A 16,498-nucleotide genomic window follows, 5' to 3' on the forward strand; every position below is an offset into this window, starting at 1 on the left:
ATCATCTCAATCTGCCTTCCAGGTCGTTGGAAGCTCACTACTTTTTGTACACGATGGCAGTGGGAATGCGAATGTGTGGCTGATTGATTTTGGGAAGACCACCCTTCTCCCTGATGGGCAGACACTGGATCACAGGATCCCCTGGCAAGAAGGCAATAGGGAGGATGGGTACCTGTTGGGATTGGACAATTTGATTCGCATCTTGGAGAGCATCACTGAAAGATGAGTTGAGAGTGGCACAAAACTTACAGGGCTGCTTTGTAACTTTCTGCTCTACTGGAATCACTTGGAAGGAAACCTCTTTAACTCCCTCCAAACTCCTGAGATCATCACAGTGCAGAGGGAACTGCTTCCAGAGCCCAGCAGTTAGTTATCAAAATGACGTTTGCATCAGCCCTCTGTGAACCTAAGTAACTAACTCCAGATTGGTCTGTATCGCACCAGCCTGACTTCTGGCTGGTCTTCAGAGAATCAAGGTCTCCATACTCAGGAATCATACCAGCATGAGTCAAGAGGTCTGTATGGTAAACCAGAATGATTCTGATTTCTGGCAAACAGGTGGGACTCCAGATTACCTCTTAGTAAACAAGAGCAAGTGACTGGGGATTCAGGGTAGGAATAACATTTTTTCAGGGAACTGCATAGTATTGAAACCAGCAGGAGTGTTTTTTCCCCTAATTCCAAGTCTCCTTGCTCTTGTGTATACTATAGGTTGGACCAACAACAGCTGCTGCATTGTGTTATAGGTGTGCACAAGGTAGAGATTGGTGATAATCAGAAGAAACCTGGAGCAAAGGGAGACAACAGTTTGTAGTGGCTGGATGTGGTAACTGCTGTCGATCAGTCCTCTCCCCACCCTAGCCTCAATTCACTTCTGTCCAAGAACAGCCTTGCTTTTTATGTAGCCTCTCAGGAGATTACAGATACTCTAGGGAGAGAATAGCAGACTGTTGTCTCCAAAAACATTTGACTTTCAGACTGGGTGGGCTGCTGGAAAAGTGCCTAGCTTGGCAAGTTTGGCCTCTTGTGGCTGAACTGCAGTTCTGAAAATCAGTAATAACACTCTGGCACACAGACTGGGGAACCAAGGTTTTTTTTCAAGGCTGTTTATTTTTAAGGTAAAACCCTTACACATGCACACACCTGCACGCACTAGTAGCCAGCAACCACTGTGATCCCTTCAGATCATAGTTTGACTGTCTTCTAATGCACATGAAAGAGGTGACTTCTTGGCCATGTTCCTGTTCCCAAGTATGATGCTGTCACGTAAGTGCACAGACTGGAGCAGTGATCAGGAAGGTAATGTTTCTGCATTCACAGCATTACACTAATGACAATTCCCAGGCATCCTTTCTCCAAGGTATCAGCTGTTAACTCAGGGCAGTTTGGGAGGAGGAATGTCAATGCATCACATCCCCTAATCCCTGTCTGGAATCACAGGGCCACTTGTGCTTAGTTTTTTTTCACTGTGGCCCAGGCACAACCTCAGTGTTTAGATTAAAATCCAGAAATACTGAAATGATGCATTTTCTTTTAATGGCTTCACCTACCATTGCTGTTGGTTGCCTCTAGCCACTTGAACAGTTTTTTAAATACTAGCAGTATAAATACTATCAGTATTCACCTGTTCACTCACATTCCAGGTTTTAGTATAAGTAATATGAATAAATAATATGATAATGCAGTTTCCAAAATGAGGACAAGACTTATATTAGTATTTGATTAATTCCCTGTTAACATCTTAAGCTGGTAATGCATATTGATCAGAAATTGCTCTCTCTTGCCAGTGTCCTGTCCTCGGATGCGATTCCAAGAACTTTAGGATATATGAAGGTAACTCCATGCTTTGGGAAACTGCTATTTCAAGTAATTCATGACTGTGAGCATAAAAAAGAAAACACACCTGTACAGTCCAGCTCTGGAATGAAATGCAGCTATAACATTTATAATTAAAATTGAAGGGCCTAAAAGAATTTCTAAAAAAAATTAAAAAAACAACACAAAAGAGTTACTTTAGATAGCACACTACTGTAGTAAGCGATCAGCTCTAATACCTTTTTCATCACCTCTAAACAAAACGGCAGTATTAAAACTCGATCTTGATTGTGGCCTGAAAGTTAGAGGGCATAAAGTGGGTATACTGTAGGAAATAGTGAGGCATGGAGACATTGCATCCTTAAACAGAAATTGTTTGAAACAGATAATTTTGGCAGTTCACTGCAAATACAAGTTTCTTCTGTGGCCTCCCAGAGTCCATCTTGGGTTTATTTTCATGATAGTATGCTAATGAATTTTCCACTTTTTCAGGTTTTTTATTAGCTGTTTCAAAGAGTTAATGCATTTTTTTTTTTTAAAGTTGTGGTGAGCCTTCGATAGCAAGCACGCATATTAGCATTCCAGATGCCTCCTAACTTTGAAATTGCTATGAGATGACAAATCAATCTGTGATGACTTTCATACGCTTAATTAAAAAACAAAACAAAACAACAAACTTCCTCCTTTCCTGCAGTCAATAGGTAAACAAACCATCAGTTAGCAATACTTAAAGGGAAAAGGAGGTAAATGGGTCTTACAGGAGAGGACTTTAATAACAAGACCTTGTGTATAAGACTGCAATTTCAGAGAGGGAAAAAAAAAACTAGAGAAGTTAGACATGAGACTGTTAAGGTGATACAATTCATTAGTGGTCTGCCTAATTACCCTTTAGAGATGAATTCTTTCTTTTTTTGTTATCACATGTGTGAACCTTTTGTACCAGTACAACGTATTTTTGGGGGTGGGGTGTGGGAGGAGGATGTAGAACGTAAAAGTTGATGCTCAAATGCTACTTGGGTCTTTGAGACAAACTTTTAGAATTAATGTGCAGTTTTAAAAGAGAAGTAGAAGCAGTATGGTACCAGTAGCTCCAAAAAAACTGACTGCTGCTAGCACCTCAAAGGATGGTTTGCAGTATATAGTCTTGGGGGAAAACATGGCAAGTGCTTTATTGCTGTGCAGTAGTTGGAGAGGTCAGGAAAATAGAAAACCTCTGCTATAGCAGTCCCTGCTCTGGAAACCCATTCTAGATGCTAAATAGTTTTAGCAAGTTTGTTTTGAAAGGGCCCTTTGGCTTGTCAAAGGGTTAGAAAGGAAGAAACCACAATCTAACATTCTGCTGCTGTTACAGGAAAAGCAAAAAGGAGGAAGCTTTTCATTAGCAAATGCCAAGTGTAGGGCTGCAAATGAGGACTGGAGCTCTCAGGGGCTGGAGGCTAGGTGCCTATGAGCAAATTATCGCAGGGTAAGTTAGATACCTTGATTCACAGCAGAAGTCCCAGTGTGTACACGCATGTGCTACTGTGAGGAAGCAGCATAGCTTTCTTTTACTATGGGGTAAGTTGCCTTGAACAAGATTGTATTTATGGGAGGGTCAACATGGTGCCTTTGCACAGGCATTTACTGTATAAGAGCTGATGCATGACAACCAAGGCACTTGCTCACATACAAGTCTAGAACACAGTTCTTTAATGCTTCTGCTGAGGTGTTGCCTCACTCTGGAGACACTGAAATCACATGCGTTTCCACAGCATGGTAAGATATGCTGGTCCATAGGCACCTTGGTGCTGAGCAGCTAACCTCTGAGTTAGGCACCAAGGTCATTAAACTCACTAGTTAGATGCTCAGTACTTCAGATGTTCAGTACTGTAGCTGCTGCATGCCTGTGTGAATCTAGCACTAGGACTTCTCTGCCCCAGCTTCGACAATGACTTGCTTTTTGGCCTTGGATAACTATCCTAGGTCTCAGTTTTGTTCCCATTTTACAGATGGGAATAGTATGTACTTACCTCACAGGAATGGTGTGAGGCTGTATTTCATTATTGCTTGCAAGATGCTGTGAGATTCTTTGGAGGAAGGTGCAGTATAGAAATAAACAAACAAATACATCAGATAAGTTTTTAAATGATAGGTGTTAAGTAAGGTTCCCCCAGATATAAATTTGGATTAAATTTAACCAAAGTGATACAAGATAAATCCCTCTTTATTTAATACATGTGGAATATTCACTTACCATCTGATCCAGTTCCTGTGATAGGGAAAGATTTTGATGGGAGTTGGACCAAACCCTTAAGTATCTCAGAGGGCTCTTGCTATTTTTTATTTTTTTGTATTGCTGTTGTTATTATTTGTTATGGTACTGAGATCAAATGGCCTGTATCATCCACAGTGCATCTGTTCTGAACACTACAATGCAATGCTGACCATGGTCACTTTTGACATTGACTGTATTGACTGTTTGTTACTCTGAAGTGTGTATGCTAATAAATAAATGAGACTGAAGGAAAAAAAGGGCAAAGACTGCTTCTAGTCTTTAGCATCTAATATTTCCTAAAACAAAACCGGTTCTAAGACCTTTAGAAGCTAACGTTGGAACTTGGTTCCCAATGCCATTTGGAACATGTGCTTCAGAGCCCTGTCCACACTCCGTTTGACAGCTTCCATGGAGGTAAGTTCTGTCTCAAGAATCCCATTCCTCCAGTATATTTAAAAATAATGCGGCAAAAAGCACTTTGCACACTCAGGGCATTTGTTTCCACAGGGTGGTCTTGTGTGGCAGCAAGGAGCAAGCAGTGCTCTGTTCCTGGAGTCAGTCCTCCTGGACTGGCAACATTTCTCAGCAAGACTGGGTTCTCTCACCTGTGTGCAAAGTGTATTTAACATAGAGGGAAACAAGTAGTCACCACTAGTCTCTCTTTATTTTGTGTTGCAAATATAAAGTGTACATTTGTCCAACTTTAAGTTGCATAGAAGCAGGCTTGTCATCTACCTGTGTACAGTAGTCACCCAAAAAGGTAAGTTGTCAAGAAGTACGGCATTGTTCAGAGGTAATAACAAATCAAAACCAGTTCATTTCAGTGAAAATGTCATGTGATGAGACTGACATGTTAGTGATACCATGCCTAAGGTGTCTGCATCGGATTGGAAATTGTAGGCAGCCAGGACCCCGCGTCTTCAGGGTCTGGCACAGCTCAGCTGCTCGAGGGTCTGCGGAAGTGTGAGCCCTGCCTGACACAGCTGAGGAGATGCAAATACTTTGGGGAAGACCGGACTCCCAGCAGTTCTCTTCTCTTTCAGGTAAGGAGGGGAAGGGTCTTGGAGGTGGAATAAGTTACACTTGGAAAAGCCTGTGACTATTTAATTATACTTGTGAAGCTGTCTTGGGCAGTTGTGCACTATTAGGAAATTAGGAGAGAACTTACGTGTACCTCAGGAAAAGGGTATGAACAAGTGGGACACCTTAAATCTGTGCACAGTTAAAAGTTCTGTCTGCTTAAAGGGAAAATGAAGATGCAAAACACTTGAAGTAGATGAGAAAAAAAGCTAAAGAAATGGGAAGCAAGAGTATCAACAAATGTGCAAAGAGAAAGGCAAATTGAAATTTGCAGTATTATTTCATCTTTTTCCTTATACAGTCCTCTTTAAAAGGTAGTAGATATGAGGCTGTATGAAGCAACATAAAGTACTAACATCCAAAAGAAAAAAACACCTATACATACACACACCTAAAAATAAACTGTTAGATAGAGTATGTTAAAACACAGACACCCAACAGGAAGAAAAAAATACTATATTCCTATAGATGGCTGATTCTCTAGTGGGGAACTGTTGGAAGACTTCTCATATGGAGTACGGGTTAATCCCAGTCGACAGCTCACGTCACTTCTCTAGGAAACAAAATTGTTTTTTGCTTTCAATTGAAAAAGTAATCTACACTAACCTTGACAATATGGATTCAGCTCATTCATTATGCACTAGGTGTGTCTCCTAAAAAAACAATTTGAAGCAAATGGTGTTTTGAAATGGTAGAATTTGGACACTATAAAATCTGTGATTGTATGAACAGTCAGTCTCAGAATTGTAGGAATTGAAGGCTGTAGTATAATATGGTTTGGACAGCATATTGCATTTCAGCATCTCTGTAGGAGCAATGTTATTATTTCCTTCACTATCTTCATTAAAAATCATTATTGTGAGGGTTTTTATAAAGTAGCTAAGAGATCAGATACAGAAAAACTGTTACGGGTCAAAGGTTCATGGCAACTATACTGACCAAAGTTTGTGTACCTTTATTTCCATTTGAGGGAGTTTAGAGCATATAAAAATGCAGGTTGCTAATGTAATTTCTTCTAAAATTCCCAGCTATTTCGTTCAGTGCCCATTTAGTACGTGAAGATCGATGTTCTGTCTTGTTGCAGGACATTGCATCTGACTCAGTACATCCCTGAGCTGCATGCTGTTGTAAACCAGAAAAGTACGTGTAGGAAATAATCACTACACGCTCATTATACATTTACAGTTGCCCTTCAACACCCCCACTGTTGGTCAGTCTCAGAGATAACGTACTGGGCTTGATGGAGTTTTATTGTGGCTCAGCACAGCTTTTTCTCTGTTCTTCCTGTAATTAAGCACATTAACTCAACTATTCAGTAAAAACATGTATGTTGTCTAAAGTGCTGGACTGACAAACTCAAGTTTTATGAGTAAAATTAGGAGAGTGACACAAATCTTGCACATCTACTATTCACATTGGTGAATAGTAGAAAAACTGTAGTTCCAGCTTTACTATCTTCTCACTTAATTTTTCAATATCTTACCTCATTTTATCACTGTTTGCCTTTCTAAATTCAATTAAGTTGAAGCAAATTCTGCGTATGGAGAAAACAATGGTAGCTCAAGGTGGGTAACCATGTGGAGCAGGGATCTTACCTGCTTCCTGCTGGAATCCTAGGGTTATTGTATAATAATTTCCACATAAACGTTTAAGAAATGTCTATTGCCTGCTACCTTATAAAAAGTCTACAGGAAGAAAAGGTGGTACAATTCTCAACTTCCTATGACTTCTAAACAAGTCCATAGAACTCAAAGCAGAGTTGCCACTCATCTGCAAAAGCATGGTCACGGCCACCAGTGCTCTGCTCAGAGCAGAGCCTGTTACAAACAAGTGCTGGAAAGCGATCTCAAGTCACATCCATTGCGGCTGAGCTAGGACCACTGCGCTCTGCTGCAGTCTTATCTCATACGCAGGGAGAAAGGGCCCGAGTTGCTGGTGCCCACTCACAACAGTTGGTGAGTTTGATGGCTCACCCTTGGGTGAAAAACAACTACAGCCCAAACCACGTGGCTAACATAAACCGAAAGGTAAGGTTGTTGAAGATGAGCTGGTGTTAATCCAACTAGCTAAAATTAGGTCTATTTATTCTTGACAAGCAGGTTGCAGAGGTGGCCTTCCTGAGATACAACCAAAAATGTTAGCCTCTGCAGGGGGAAAGAATGAGTACGCAAATTTCCTGCTAACTCTGCCTCATCTAGCCTGGTTGTAGCAGCTTCTGGCCATTAAGACAGGACAGGCAATGAGCCAAAAGGGTAAGTAGCTGCCCTGGCCACCCGTCACTTCACAACATGGATTGGGGATTTTTTCCATACCATACAGTCATTGTTAAAAGGGTACCATCATCACCAATCAGATCTGGAAATGAGAGTATACAAAACTACTCATTCTAAAGCCAGAGGTATGTATAGAACTATAGGAAGCTAGGAGCAAATACAAAGCCAGACAAAGCATGAAACCTGAGCTGAAGGTGTGCACTTCACTGACAAGAGGTGGATTCAGACTTCACTCTGTGCTGTTCTGTACCACACATCTACAGTGACCACCCCCGAATGATGCAGAGCACATGAAATCTGTGGTCAAAGCAAACTCCTGCTAATCTTCATCTTCAGACCGTGCATACAGCTATCACCACACATGACGCCTGCACCAGGGCACCTCTTCCCTCAGAAGAGAGCAAGACAGTCTACAACTGACATTGTGGTATACAACTTGATTACCTGTGAAGGCAGCATGTAATTTGCCATCGCAAGTTGGTAGTGCAACCTTCAGGAGTGGGATGAGGACAAAATGCTTCTGAGACTGTTCTGGCTTAAACAAAATGATTTACTTTTTCAGTCTCCTTGTTCTGCAGGCATTAACCAGTAAACATCAGTTTAGACCCTAAACAGCAGAAGAAAGCCTTAGAAATCATCTCTCTTCAGAACAAACAACAGCTACCTTAACCAGCAAGTCAAAGGCTAGAAGAAATGACAATCTGCTCAGGTGTGCGAAGCCAAGGCATGGCTTTAGCTTTCTCAAGTGGTTGAGCTATTCTGTCTTGCTGTGGAAGGAGCACTGTAAGGTAGTGCTTGCACTAAATGGGTTCCCCTTCACTCTACCCCCACCCCCTTGCATTACCCCAGTTCCTACCTCAGAGGTGTACGGATTACAACTCCAGCCTGCCAAACACTGCTCAGTTACCCTAGAACTTCAGCTTAATGCTTATCAACATAGCACAGGAAATTACTGCTGTATATTGAAGTACTTACAAAAATGAAGTTCATCCCAAGAAAAGTCCATTAAAGATAATGACAGTCATTTTTCATCATCCCATGCAGCTCACCCTTTCTTGGAAAACCACCTGCCCCTTCCACACCAGGAGCTGTGAAGAACTCAACACCATGAGGTAAACAGCATATTTTCTTCACTATTCAAATGGATGCCATCAACTCCAACTATTTTTTTTTAATAGTAAATGTATTTTCCTCTTCATCGCTTGATTTCAAAACACATGCTCAGAGGATCCTGGATTTTTTTTTCATTCTTCCTGCTGCTTCCAATTTGAGCAGTAGCTTCATGTTTTTCCACATGGTCTGCTAATGAAACAGATGCAAATGTAGCTGCTATTTATTTACATCCCTGTTGCTGCATGAGCATCATTAGCAAGTCATCAGGATGGCAAAAAGCTCTAGGGAATATAGAAGCCTTTGCACGGTGGTTGCTGCTGGCACAGCATGCGTTTTTGGTTTCATAAGTCAGACAGAAGGGCAACCTCTGTTGGTCATTGTTTCATCCAAACACTGTGGTTGGATGATAGGTCTGTTTCTTTTCACCTGAGCAGATTGAGGAGGAATTCTTCCATTAGGTGTTGTATTCTGAATCAAAGCAGCAATGCCGTTTGTCCTCCATAGCTAAGCTGGTCCAGTGGAACACTCTTGATGGACAGAGATAGAAATGCAACTGTCCTTAGTGATTTGGGAATCTGGCAGGTAGAAGAAAGAAGCAGATCATTGCTGATGTTGAAACATCACCCATCTGAAAGAAATTAAATGGAGGAAGTAAGTAAAATAGGAAGCAGTTCAAGTTCGCTCTTCCTGACACGCATGTTCCCTGATCTTTGGAAGAATCTTTTCTGTTATACTGGTGTAACATTCAGGTCATCTGACAAAGACAGACCAGAGTCCCTCTCTCTTGCTATTTTCTCTGTTTTATACAAAGGCTTCTCATCTGTACGCAGACTGGAGCTCCTTAGCACAGCTGCTCTGACCCCTGCCAAAACTGATGGCTGGTGGTCAGTGCTATAGCACAGATCATCGTAGGCATAATTTACATTGCCACAGGGGAAAGTCTGGAGTTTCACCAGTTCAATCCCACCGATATCCAAGTGAGGGCAGTTGCTTCGACTTGGAGATGCTGGAGATGCCCGAGAACTAGGAGAAGAGCTGCAGTTCCCATCAAAGCCTGAATCTTCTCGCTCTGGAGTTGCTTTCAGCTTGGAGGTGGGGCTCAAGTGACAGATGTTCTCTAGCACCCATGATCCATAGGTTGGGTTCCAAAGGTTTTTTGTTTTGTTCTTCAGTCTGTGGGTTGGTGGATTGCTGAGTTCTAACTTCTGGTTTGAAGTCTGCTGGATCCAGGACCCACTGTTGAAATCACTGAGGCATGGCAGGCTGGGTCCTCGAGCAGTCCGGTTGCTCAGGTTCTCCACCAGTAGCTCTTGTGGACACTGTACAAGTTTGTGCCCGGCATGGTGGGAGTCCAGCATTTTAGGTGTTGTCTGAGGTGTGAGAGAAGGGCTCACCAACAGGGGCACCATCCCACTGGAAATGTTTGGGCGCATGACCGTGCTCCCTTCATCCTCTGGTGCTGGGCTGCACTCCACGGGCAGCTCGGTGTTGATCACATCAGGGTCCTAGAGGAGAGAGGATTGCACAAAAAGTGTTACCATTTGAGCACCTTCAGGGTGACTGACACACCTGCATTTTCAGAGAAATAGCTGTGAGAACAAAAAAAACAACTTCTGACAGAGACTGACATCAGGTTTGGTCAGTATTACTGCACATCATATAAGCTTGCTGCGTGCTGTTAGGACATGCAAAAATGCTCTCTTGTTTATGTGCTTCCTTTGAACAGCAGCTGTACTTTATTGAAATCAGCAGCTAGGCTGGGGGTCACCAGGTCTGTATTGTTCTCTGGCAGGTTGGATCCAGGAGTCTAGCTGTAAAATGCTACCAGATGGTGAACTCACTGTGCCATCTCCCCCTCACCCCCGTACCAGTTCAGCCATGGCTTTCAAGCAGCACTAGACAAGGTCAGAATATGGACCTTGAAAGACATGAGTACCTTTCCGTCACAAAATGAAGGACATTTTGCTCCTGAACAAGCTGAGAGCTGGAACTAGCCACTTGCTACAGTATACATTCATTTTGGATGCATTGTAGATGGGAGAGCTAGGATACATTAAAACATAAATGAAAAGAGCAGGTGAGCCAATAGCACCATCACAGGTGGGAAAGCAATTAGATCGGTCTGTCAGGAGTCATAATCTTGTTTTAGTGAGCTAATACTGGTGTCTTTGGGTGCCTGGCACTCTGTGGGTTATCATCCATATGTCCACCATGGGCCAATACCTGTGTGCAATACTTGATTCTTTCCAGGATGGTGGAGAAGTTTGGCCGGTACTCTGGGCTGTGCTGCCAGCACTGTGTCATGATCCGGTACCTTAAAATGAAGGAGGAATAGAAAAGTATCAGTTAAGAAAGATAATTATGAAAAATGTGTTTCAGTATGAAGTGATCATGGGTCCAGAAGAACAGCACTCAGCACATGGCTCTAGGGAGGAAAGCAAAAGTAGATACATCATTTCTGTGTCCTTGGATCCCAAGTCATTAGGGGACCACTACTTATGCAAATCCTGCAGTGTTCTAAGTTGTGTACAAGAGGCAGTGGCTCAAGAGATGTGCAGTAATACCTGAGTAGTAGCTGGGGCAATCACCACTCCCTGACCGAAGGTGTCTGGCTGCCTTCTAACCTGTTTGGTATCCACTATCCCTTAACTTGAGGGAGTGAGGAAATACTTACACTGGCCCTGGACAGTTCTTTGGTGGGTCCATTCTTCCTCCACTGGTGACAAACTCCAGCACTTCCTGGTTGGTTTTGCAAGGATAGGGCATGTAGCCCAGAGAGAAGATCTCCCAGAGCAGCACACCGAAGGACCTATGTCAGAAACCAGCCAACAGTACCAATTAGGTTTCATTTGTACTCCACAAAGTAAAATGACAGCAACAACCTTTAGAAGCTGTAGGACAACCATAGTAACATGCAATTAACATGATTACAAGCCAACCTTGATATAAAAAAAATGATCAAAACCCATGCTCAAGCTCCAAAAGCAGCTTTGCAGAGGTTTCAGCATATTTCAATAATTCTGAAGTTGCTCTTTCTGCTGCATTTGTTATTTCTAGAACAGAAAATGCCACAACCCTTTGTATGGTGTAACTGAAAAGAAGTTACATTTGGCATGGAGATTCTTACCTTACTTTGAAAGACTTAAGATGTTTAAATCAGTGTCTGGGGAGAGGGTGCTCAGGAATAAAAACAAGAGTCAGAGTCCTCCAAGACCAAGTTGAAAGGCAGCAGTATCTATTTTTTATGTTATGGTATCGTAGCTCTCCTCTGTTTGTTTGTTTGTTTGTTGTTTTCCTCCACATCTACAGGTCAGTTAGGCAGTGCCACAGAAAATAACTTACAGTTTAGACCCAGGGAAGTTAAGAGGGTTCTGCAAGGACTTCAGTAGGGACAGAATTTTACAAGTCAGTATTTGCTGCAAAGGTGGATGAAATTGTCAGTACATGCACATTGCTTCTAACAGCCTATTACAGGAACTGTAGCACCTTCCTTCAAAATATTTAGTACTGGCTGCTCACAGTTATATTCTGATACACAATCCCTTGTCTTCTGGCATCACCAGCAACTTCAGGAAACTGGGTCAGTGTGGCATTTAAGGTAATGTCTCAGTTCAGTATATTGAAGAATCTACTGTAAAGGAAGAGAGGCGTTCTTAAGCAACTGGAAAACTTCCATCGCCAGCACCTTGGCATGAATGTGTCACTGTTGAGGGGGAGCTCATTTTAAAGAAAGATCAGGTTGCATGAGGAGTCAGTATATAAATATTGTTTCCCCAGCAACCAGCAAAGACTTCTACTTAGATCTGCTGTCACTTTATATATAACAGAAAAAAAATGATACAAAAGAGTAATGCTGCATGGTATAGAGAGTATACAAGAGGCATGAGTGGGCCTTGCCACCAATAAAAACTTGAGTGGCAGATACTAACAGCAGAGGGAAGCATGTGATGGTATTGGCCTATATTTTATGCATTTGTCTGAAATTTTAACTGAGACTTCTTGGGACTCTAAACTTTCTTCTCTTTGTACTTCTTGATTACCCTTCTATGACACTCTGCATTTACCTATGGCTGTTTGTTGTGCCCTCCATTTACATTAGATTTTTAAATTCTCACATGGAATTTTTTAGCCATACTTAGTGCAGAGGGAAGATATCTTTTTTTTCTTTTTTCTTTTTAGGACATGGGAAATTCTGATATCTTTAAGGGTTCCTGTTGAACAGACATTTTTTCTTAAGCAGTAAATATCTGGACCCTTATCAGTGAGTAGCAGAGTTCAATAATAGACATTTCTTACCAGGTGTCAGTCTTGGAGGTGAAAATACCCTCTAGAAAAGCTTCTGGTGGCATCCACTTGACAGGAAGCATAGCTCTTCCTCCTTTGCGATAGTAACTTGCTCTGGAAAAGATTAAATACATGCAGAATGTCACACAGTCTGAAAGGGCTGAGATGTATAAAAGATCCTATCACCACAGCAACAGGAGCTGGAGAGAGTGGCTGCAGCAACATGGGCCAAATGAGAAAGAGACATCAACACAAATAGTACTTCTGAGCAGCATTTTATACCATGGCTGCAGCTGGGGTGGAGACTGAGGATATTGTAGGTTCATAGCTGAAGAAATCAAATTTCCTGATGCTTTGCACAGGGCATTGATACAGCAAATCTTCTTGACATCATAAATTTAGAATTATGGATTTATTTATTTATTTATTAGTTTAAGATGACATGTGGTCAGCTGTCCAATAAATTTGCCTGTGTTTAGTTTAGCCACCACATGTGTTTGCAGTGTTCTCTATGGCTCAGTCTGGAATAAACCAATAGAAGTGCATTGGCCAGTAGGTATAAATGTATTAATTTACAGTCTGTTAACTCTAGTCAGTTAACTGGAAATCAGATTCAGACATGTAACAGACAATTCAGCTGCTTCAAATTCCATGAGGCAATTCAAACCATTGAAATTGATGATTACTGAGTTATTCATAGGACAAAGAGCCTTTCACTTACCTGTAAATATCCCTGGCCATCCCAAAGTCACCAATTTTGGCTATTCGCCCTGCTCCAGTGCAGGTCAAAAGGCAATTCCTTGCAGCTATATCCCTTTAAAAATAAATAATTAATTAATTATAATCCAATTTTAAACTCTTAAGTAGCTAAGGGAATAGAGAAAGAATATTAAACCCAGTCCTGCAAGTCTCAGTTGAGTCATCCTTACAACAAATGAAGAGAACCTTATTAAAAATAAGAACTAACGCTAATTACTTTATTATTTTTGTTAACCACAAGCATTAAACTACATTTGCATTACATTTTCTATTCAGTGTTCTCTGAGCATTACCCACTACCACCTTCTTTCACTAAGGCAGAAAGCAGGGGCAGTGTCAGAGAAGTTACGGATCCAACCTCTTTTGCTTCAACCCCATCATGACAACCCCGTTATGACTTTATGCTCTATTTTTTTTTAAAGAGTGTTTTTCAATGGCATCTCGGCAGTGCCTCTATCAGTGACAGATGTGATGCTATGAGAAAGTCTTAGTAAACTGCATGAAAAGTCAGTGTGGGACCAGATTCAGTAAATTGTTGCTTTGTTGCTTCTGGCAATCTCCCATGGAACCAAACAAGGCTATATATGGGAGCTGCCATTTGCTGGATGCAGGTTTAGCTTGTGACGAACAGTAGCGATGACTGCATGGCCATGACTGAAGGGTTTGTATTCATTTTAAATGTGTGTTCTGAAAAGGGACTCATTAAAAATCATAGCACTGTGGGGGTCCTGTTGACTGCCAAGAAAAATGAGCTCCTCAAACAACTCACACGTTCCTTCCCACTGCCAGCGTTGAAAATTCCCGCAGGATTTGGAATTCAAGCTTAGCTTTCTCTTTCATCATCATCTGTGACTCTTACGTGACAAGACCTGCCTTTAGTGACATCTCCACAACTCCACTACACTATGTTTCCCCCTGCTATGCCTCTTACCGGTCCTGATAAGCTTCCCTGGATTCTGCGTCCATTAACTCTTAAATAATACTGATAATGCTAACAAATACTGATACAAGATCTGAATGAAATTCCTTCTATACCAGTTTGCTGAACTGTTGGCTAGAACAAAGTGAGTCCCTTCCCAGGTTGCTTATACTAGAGATCTAACCGTATAAAACTGAGTCTGGTTACCTCCAGTCAGTCTCAGGCCAGATCACTGCCAAATTAAGATACACCCTGAAGTGACCCTCATAAAGGCTCTCTAGCATTGAGGCCCTGTGTTCTCCAGATACTTGCCCTGGCCTTCCAGCTTTCAGGGACCTGCACGGCCCCTTCTTCCCGTCAGCCTTTACTCGGAAACCTGTCAGCACAAGAGCTCTGCCGGGCAGCCCGACGCACAGAGTTTTCCTATACACGCCGCACACACTGTCCCAGCCAACCCCCTGGTTCACCTGAGATGGAGGGAGGAAGAGAGGCCCCCTGCCATCACCTCTTCAGCTGTGCCCAGACAAAATCCTTTTACATTGCACTTTTCTTCACTTACACGTACTACTAATCACTACTGGTTGAGAGGTTCTAAATCTTTACCTGCTAAACTTTAAACTAACTATATTCTTATGCCCATTTTAATGTGTATGGAATTGAGGCACTTGGGGAGGAGGAGACTCAAGTCAAGACTTGAGGCCACATCCCAAGCTTGTGGCAGACATGGCAAAAGATTTCACATCTTTTAGTTGCTGTCTCAGATCCTCTCATTATAAGTTCATAACATCCCATCTCTCAAGCTCATGGCTTTTTGCTCTCAGTGCTGCTTGTCACTTCTTTCCCTCCATTTCTCCAGTCTCTACACACCCTTGCCTCTGCTCTGTACAATGTCATGTGTACGTACACATGGTTGTTTGTGGGGGTGAATCAGTTCCCTGCTTGCATAACTCCGGGCTGCACATAGGTTTAGTTGGAGCCTGCACAACCCTCTGGGGTGGAGGCCTCTCCTCTCCTTTCCTTTACAGAGGAGGGCCAAACTCAGCATGGAGTTCACGCTTAGGAAGGAATTCAGTTGCATGCTATGCCTGAGAACAGCTGAAACAATTCTTAATCAAAAGCAACAACAGTCCAGCATCCAACAGGGAATTTTAAAAAAGCTACCTATAAAAACCTTTACCTCTTCTATATTTTATTCATACTTGAAGCCTACCATATCAATGTTTTCTTATTGAACAAAGGAGGGAAAAAGGAGCGAACAGACAATGTTCTCCTCAAAATCACACAGCAGGCCAGCTGTTGGGAAGGAAGTCTTTGAGTTCTGGTATTTCTCCTCCTGTTCTATTTTACTGTAGTAAAGTAGTACTCTACTTTACTGCTGCTCTACTTTGCTGTAGACAAAGGCTCAAATATTATGGGTTGTCCTCTGCTGATGGGACGGGCAGATCAGAAAAGAGAGAAATGGTACCTTATTCTTTTACAAGCTAACAGAATGACACTACCATCTAGTGGACTACAGGGATAATTTCAAACGTGTCTACAGTGCAGGCACCTGAAAATTGAAAAAACTTGAACCACCTGAAAACATTCACTGCAAATAGGAAGACCCCTTTCTCTCCAACAGTGCTAAGAATGGTGCAGAGCCTAACTCCTACCGAAGCACTACAAATTCCAATAGAAATTAGCACACTTTCAGGGGATGTATGTCGGAAGGGACTGTTTCTCCTCACCTGTGGATAAAGTGATTCTCTTCCAGATATTTACAGCCACAGGCAATATCCCTAGCTATGTTCAGCAGGTCCTGCATCGTTAGTGTGGATGGTTGATTCTGGAAAAGAAAAAACAAAATGGTAAGGGAATAATAGTAGACGAGAAGAATGTAGTAGAGGCAGAGGGTAATCAGAGAGTAGCAAAGGGAAAGGGAGAGAGATACACAGACATGGTTGGGGAAAGGCTGGATGAGTCAGGAACAAAGAGGAACACAAGCAAATTAAAATGAAGAGT

The 16,498-nt window shown here is 42.1% G+C and overlaps 2 protein-coding genes across 2 annotated transcripts in view; one reads left to right on the top strand and one right to left on the bottom strand.

Annotated features, from left to right (window-relative positions):
* ITPKA (inositol-trisphosphate 3-kinase A) overlaps window positions 1–4,328 on the top strand; it is a 38,907-nt gene extending 34,579 nt beyond the window's left edge. Inside the window, exon 7 of the mRNA XM_032187994.1 lies at window positions 23–4,328. Coding sequence (XP_032043885.1) covers window positions 23–226 — 204 coding nt within the window. The 3' untranslated portion in view covers window positions 227–4,328. The remainder of the gene's footprint in view (window positions 1–22) is intronic.
* Window positions 4,329–6,898: 2,570 nt separating this feature from the next.
* Window positions 6,899–16,498, bottom strand: part of LTK (leukocyte receptor tyrosine kinase) — a 95,196-nt gene continuing 85,596 nt past the window's right edge. Inside the window, exons 25-30 of the mRNA XM_032187995.1 lie at window positions 16,225–16,322; window positions 13,541–13,633; window positions 12,832–12,933; window positions 11,210–11,344; window positions 10,759–10,849; window positions 6,899–10,040 (exon numbers count right to left, since the gene is read on the bottom strand). Of these exons, the coding sequence (XP_032043886.1) occupies window positions 9,264–10,040; window positions 10,759–10,849; window positions 11,210–11,344; window positions 12,832–12,933; window positions 13,541–13,633; window positions 16,225–16,322 (1,296 nt within the window). The 3' untranslated portion in view covers window positions 6,899–9,263. The remainder of the gene's footprint in view (window positions 10,041–10,758; window positions 10,850–11,209; window positions 11,345–12,831; window positions 12,934–13,540; window positions 13,634–16,224; window positions 16,323–16,498) is intronic.

This window comes from Aythya fuligula, chromosome 5, assembly GCF_009819795.1.
Source record: "Aythya fuligula isolate bAytFul2 chromosome 5, bAytFul2.pri, whole genome shotgun sequence".
NCBI classification, from domain to species: domain Eukaryota; kingdom Metazoa; phylum Chordata; class Aves; order Anseriformes; family Anatidae; genus Aythya; species Aythya fuligula.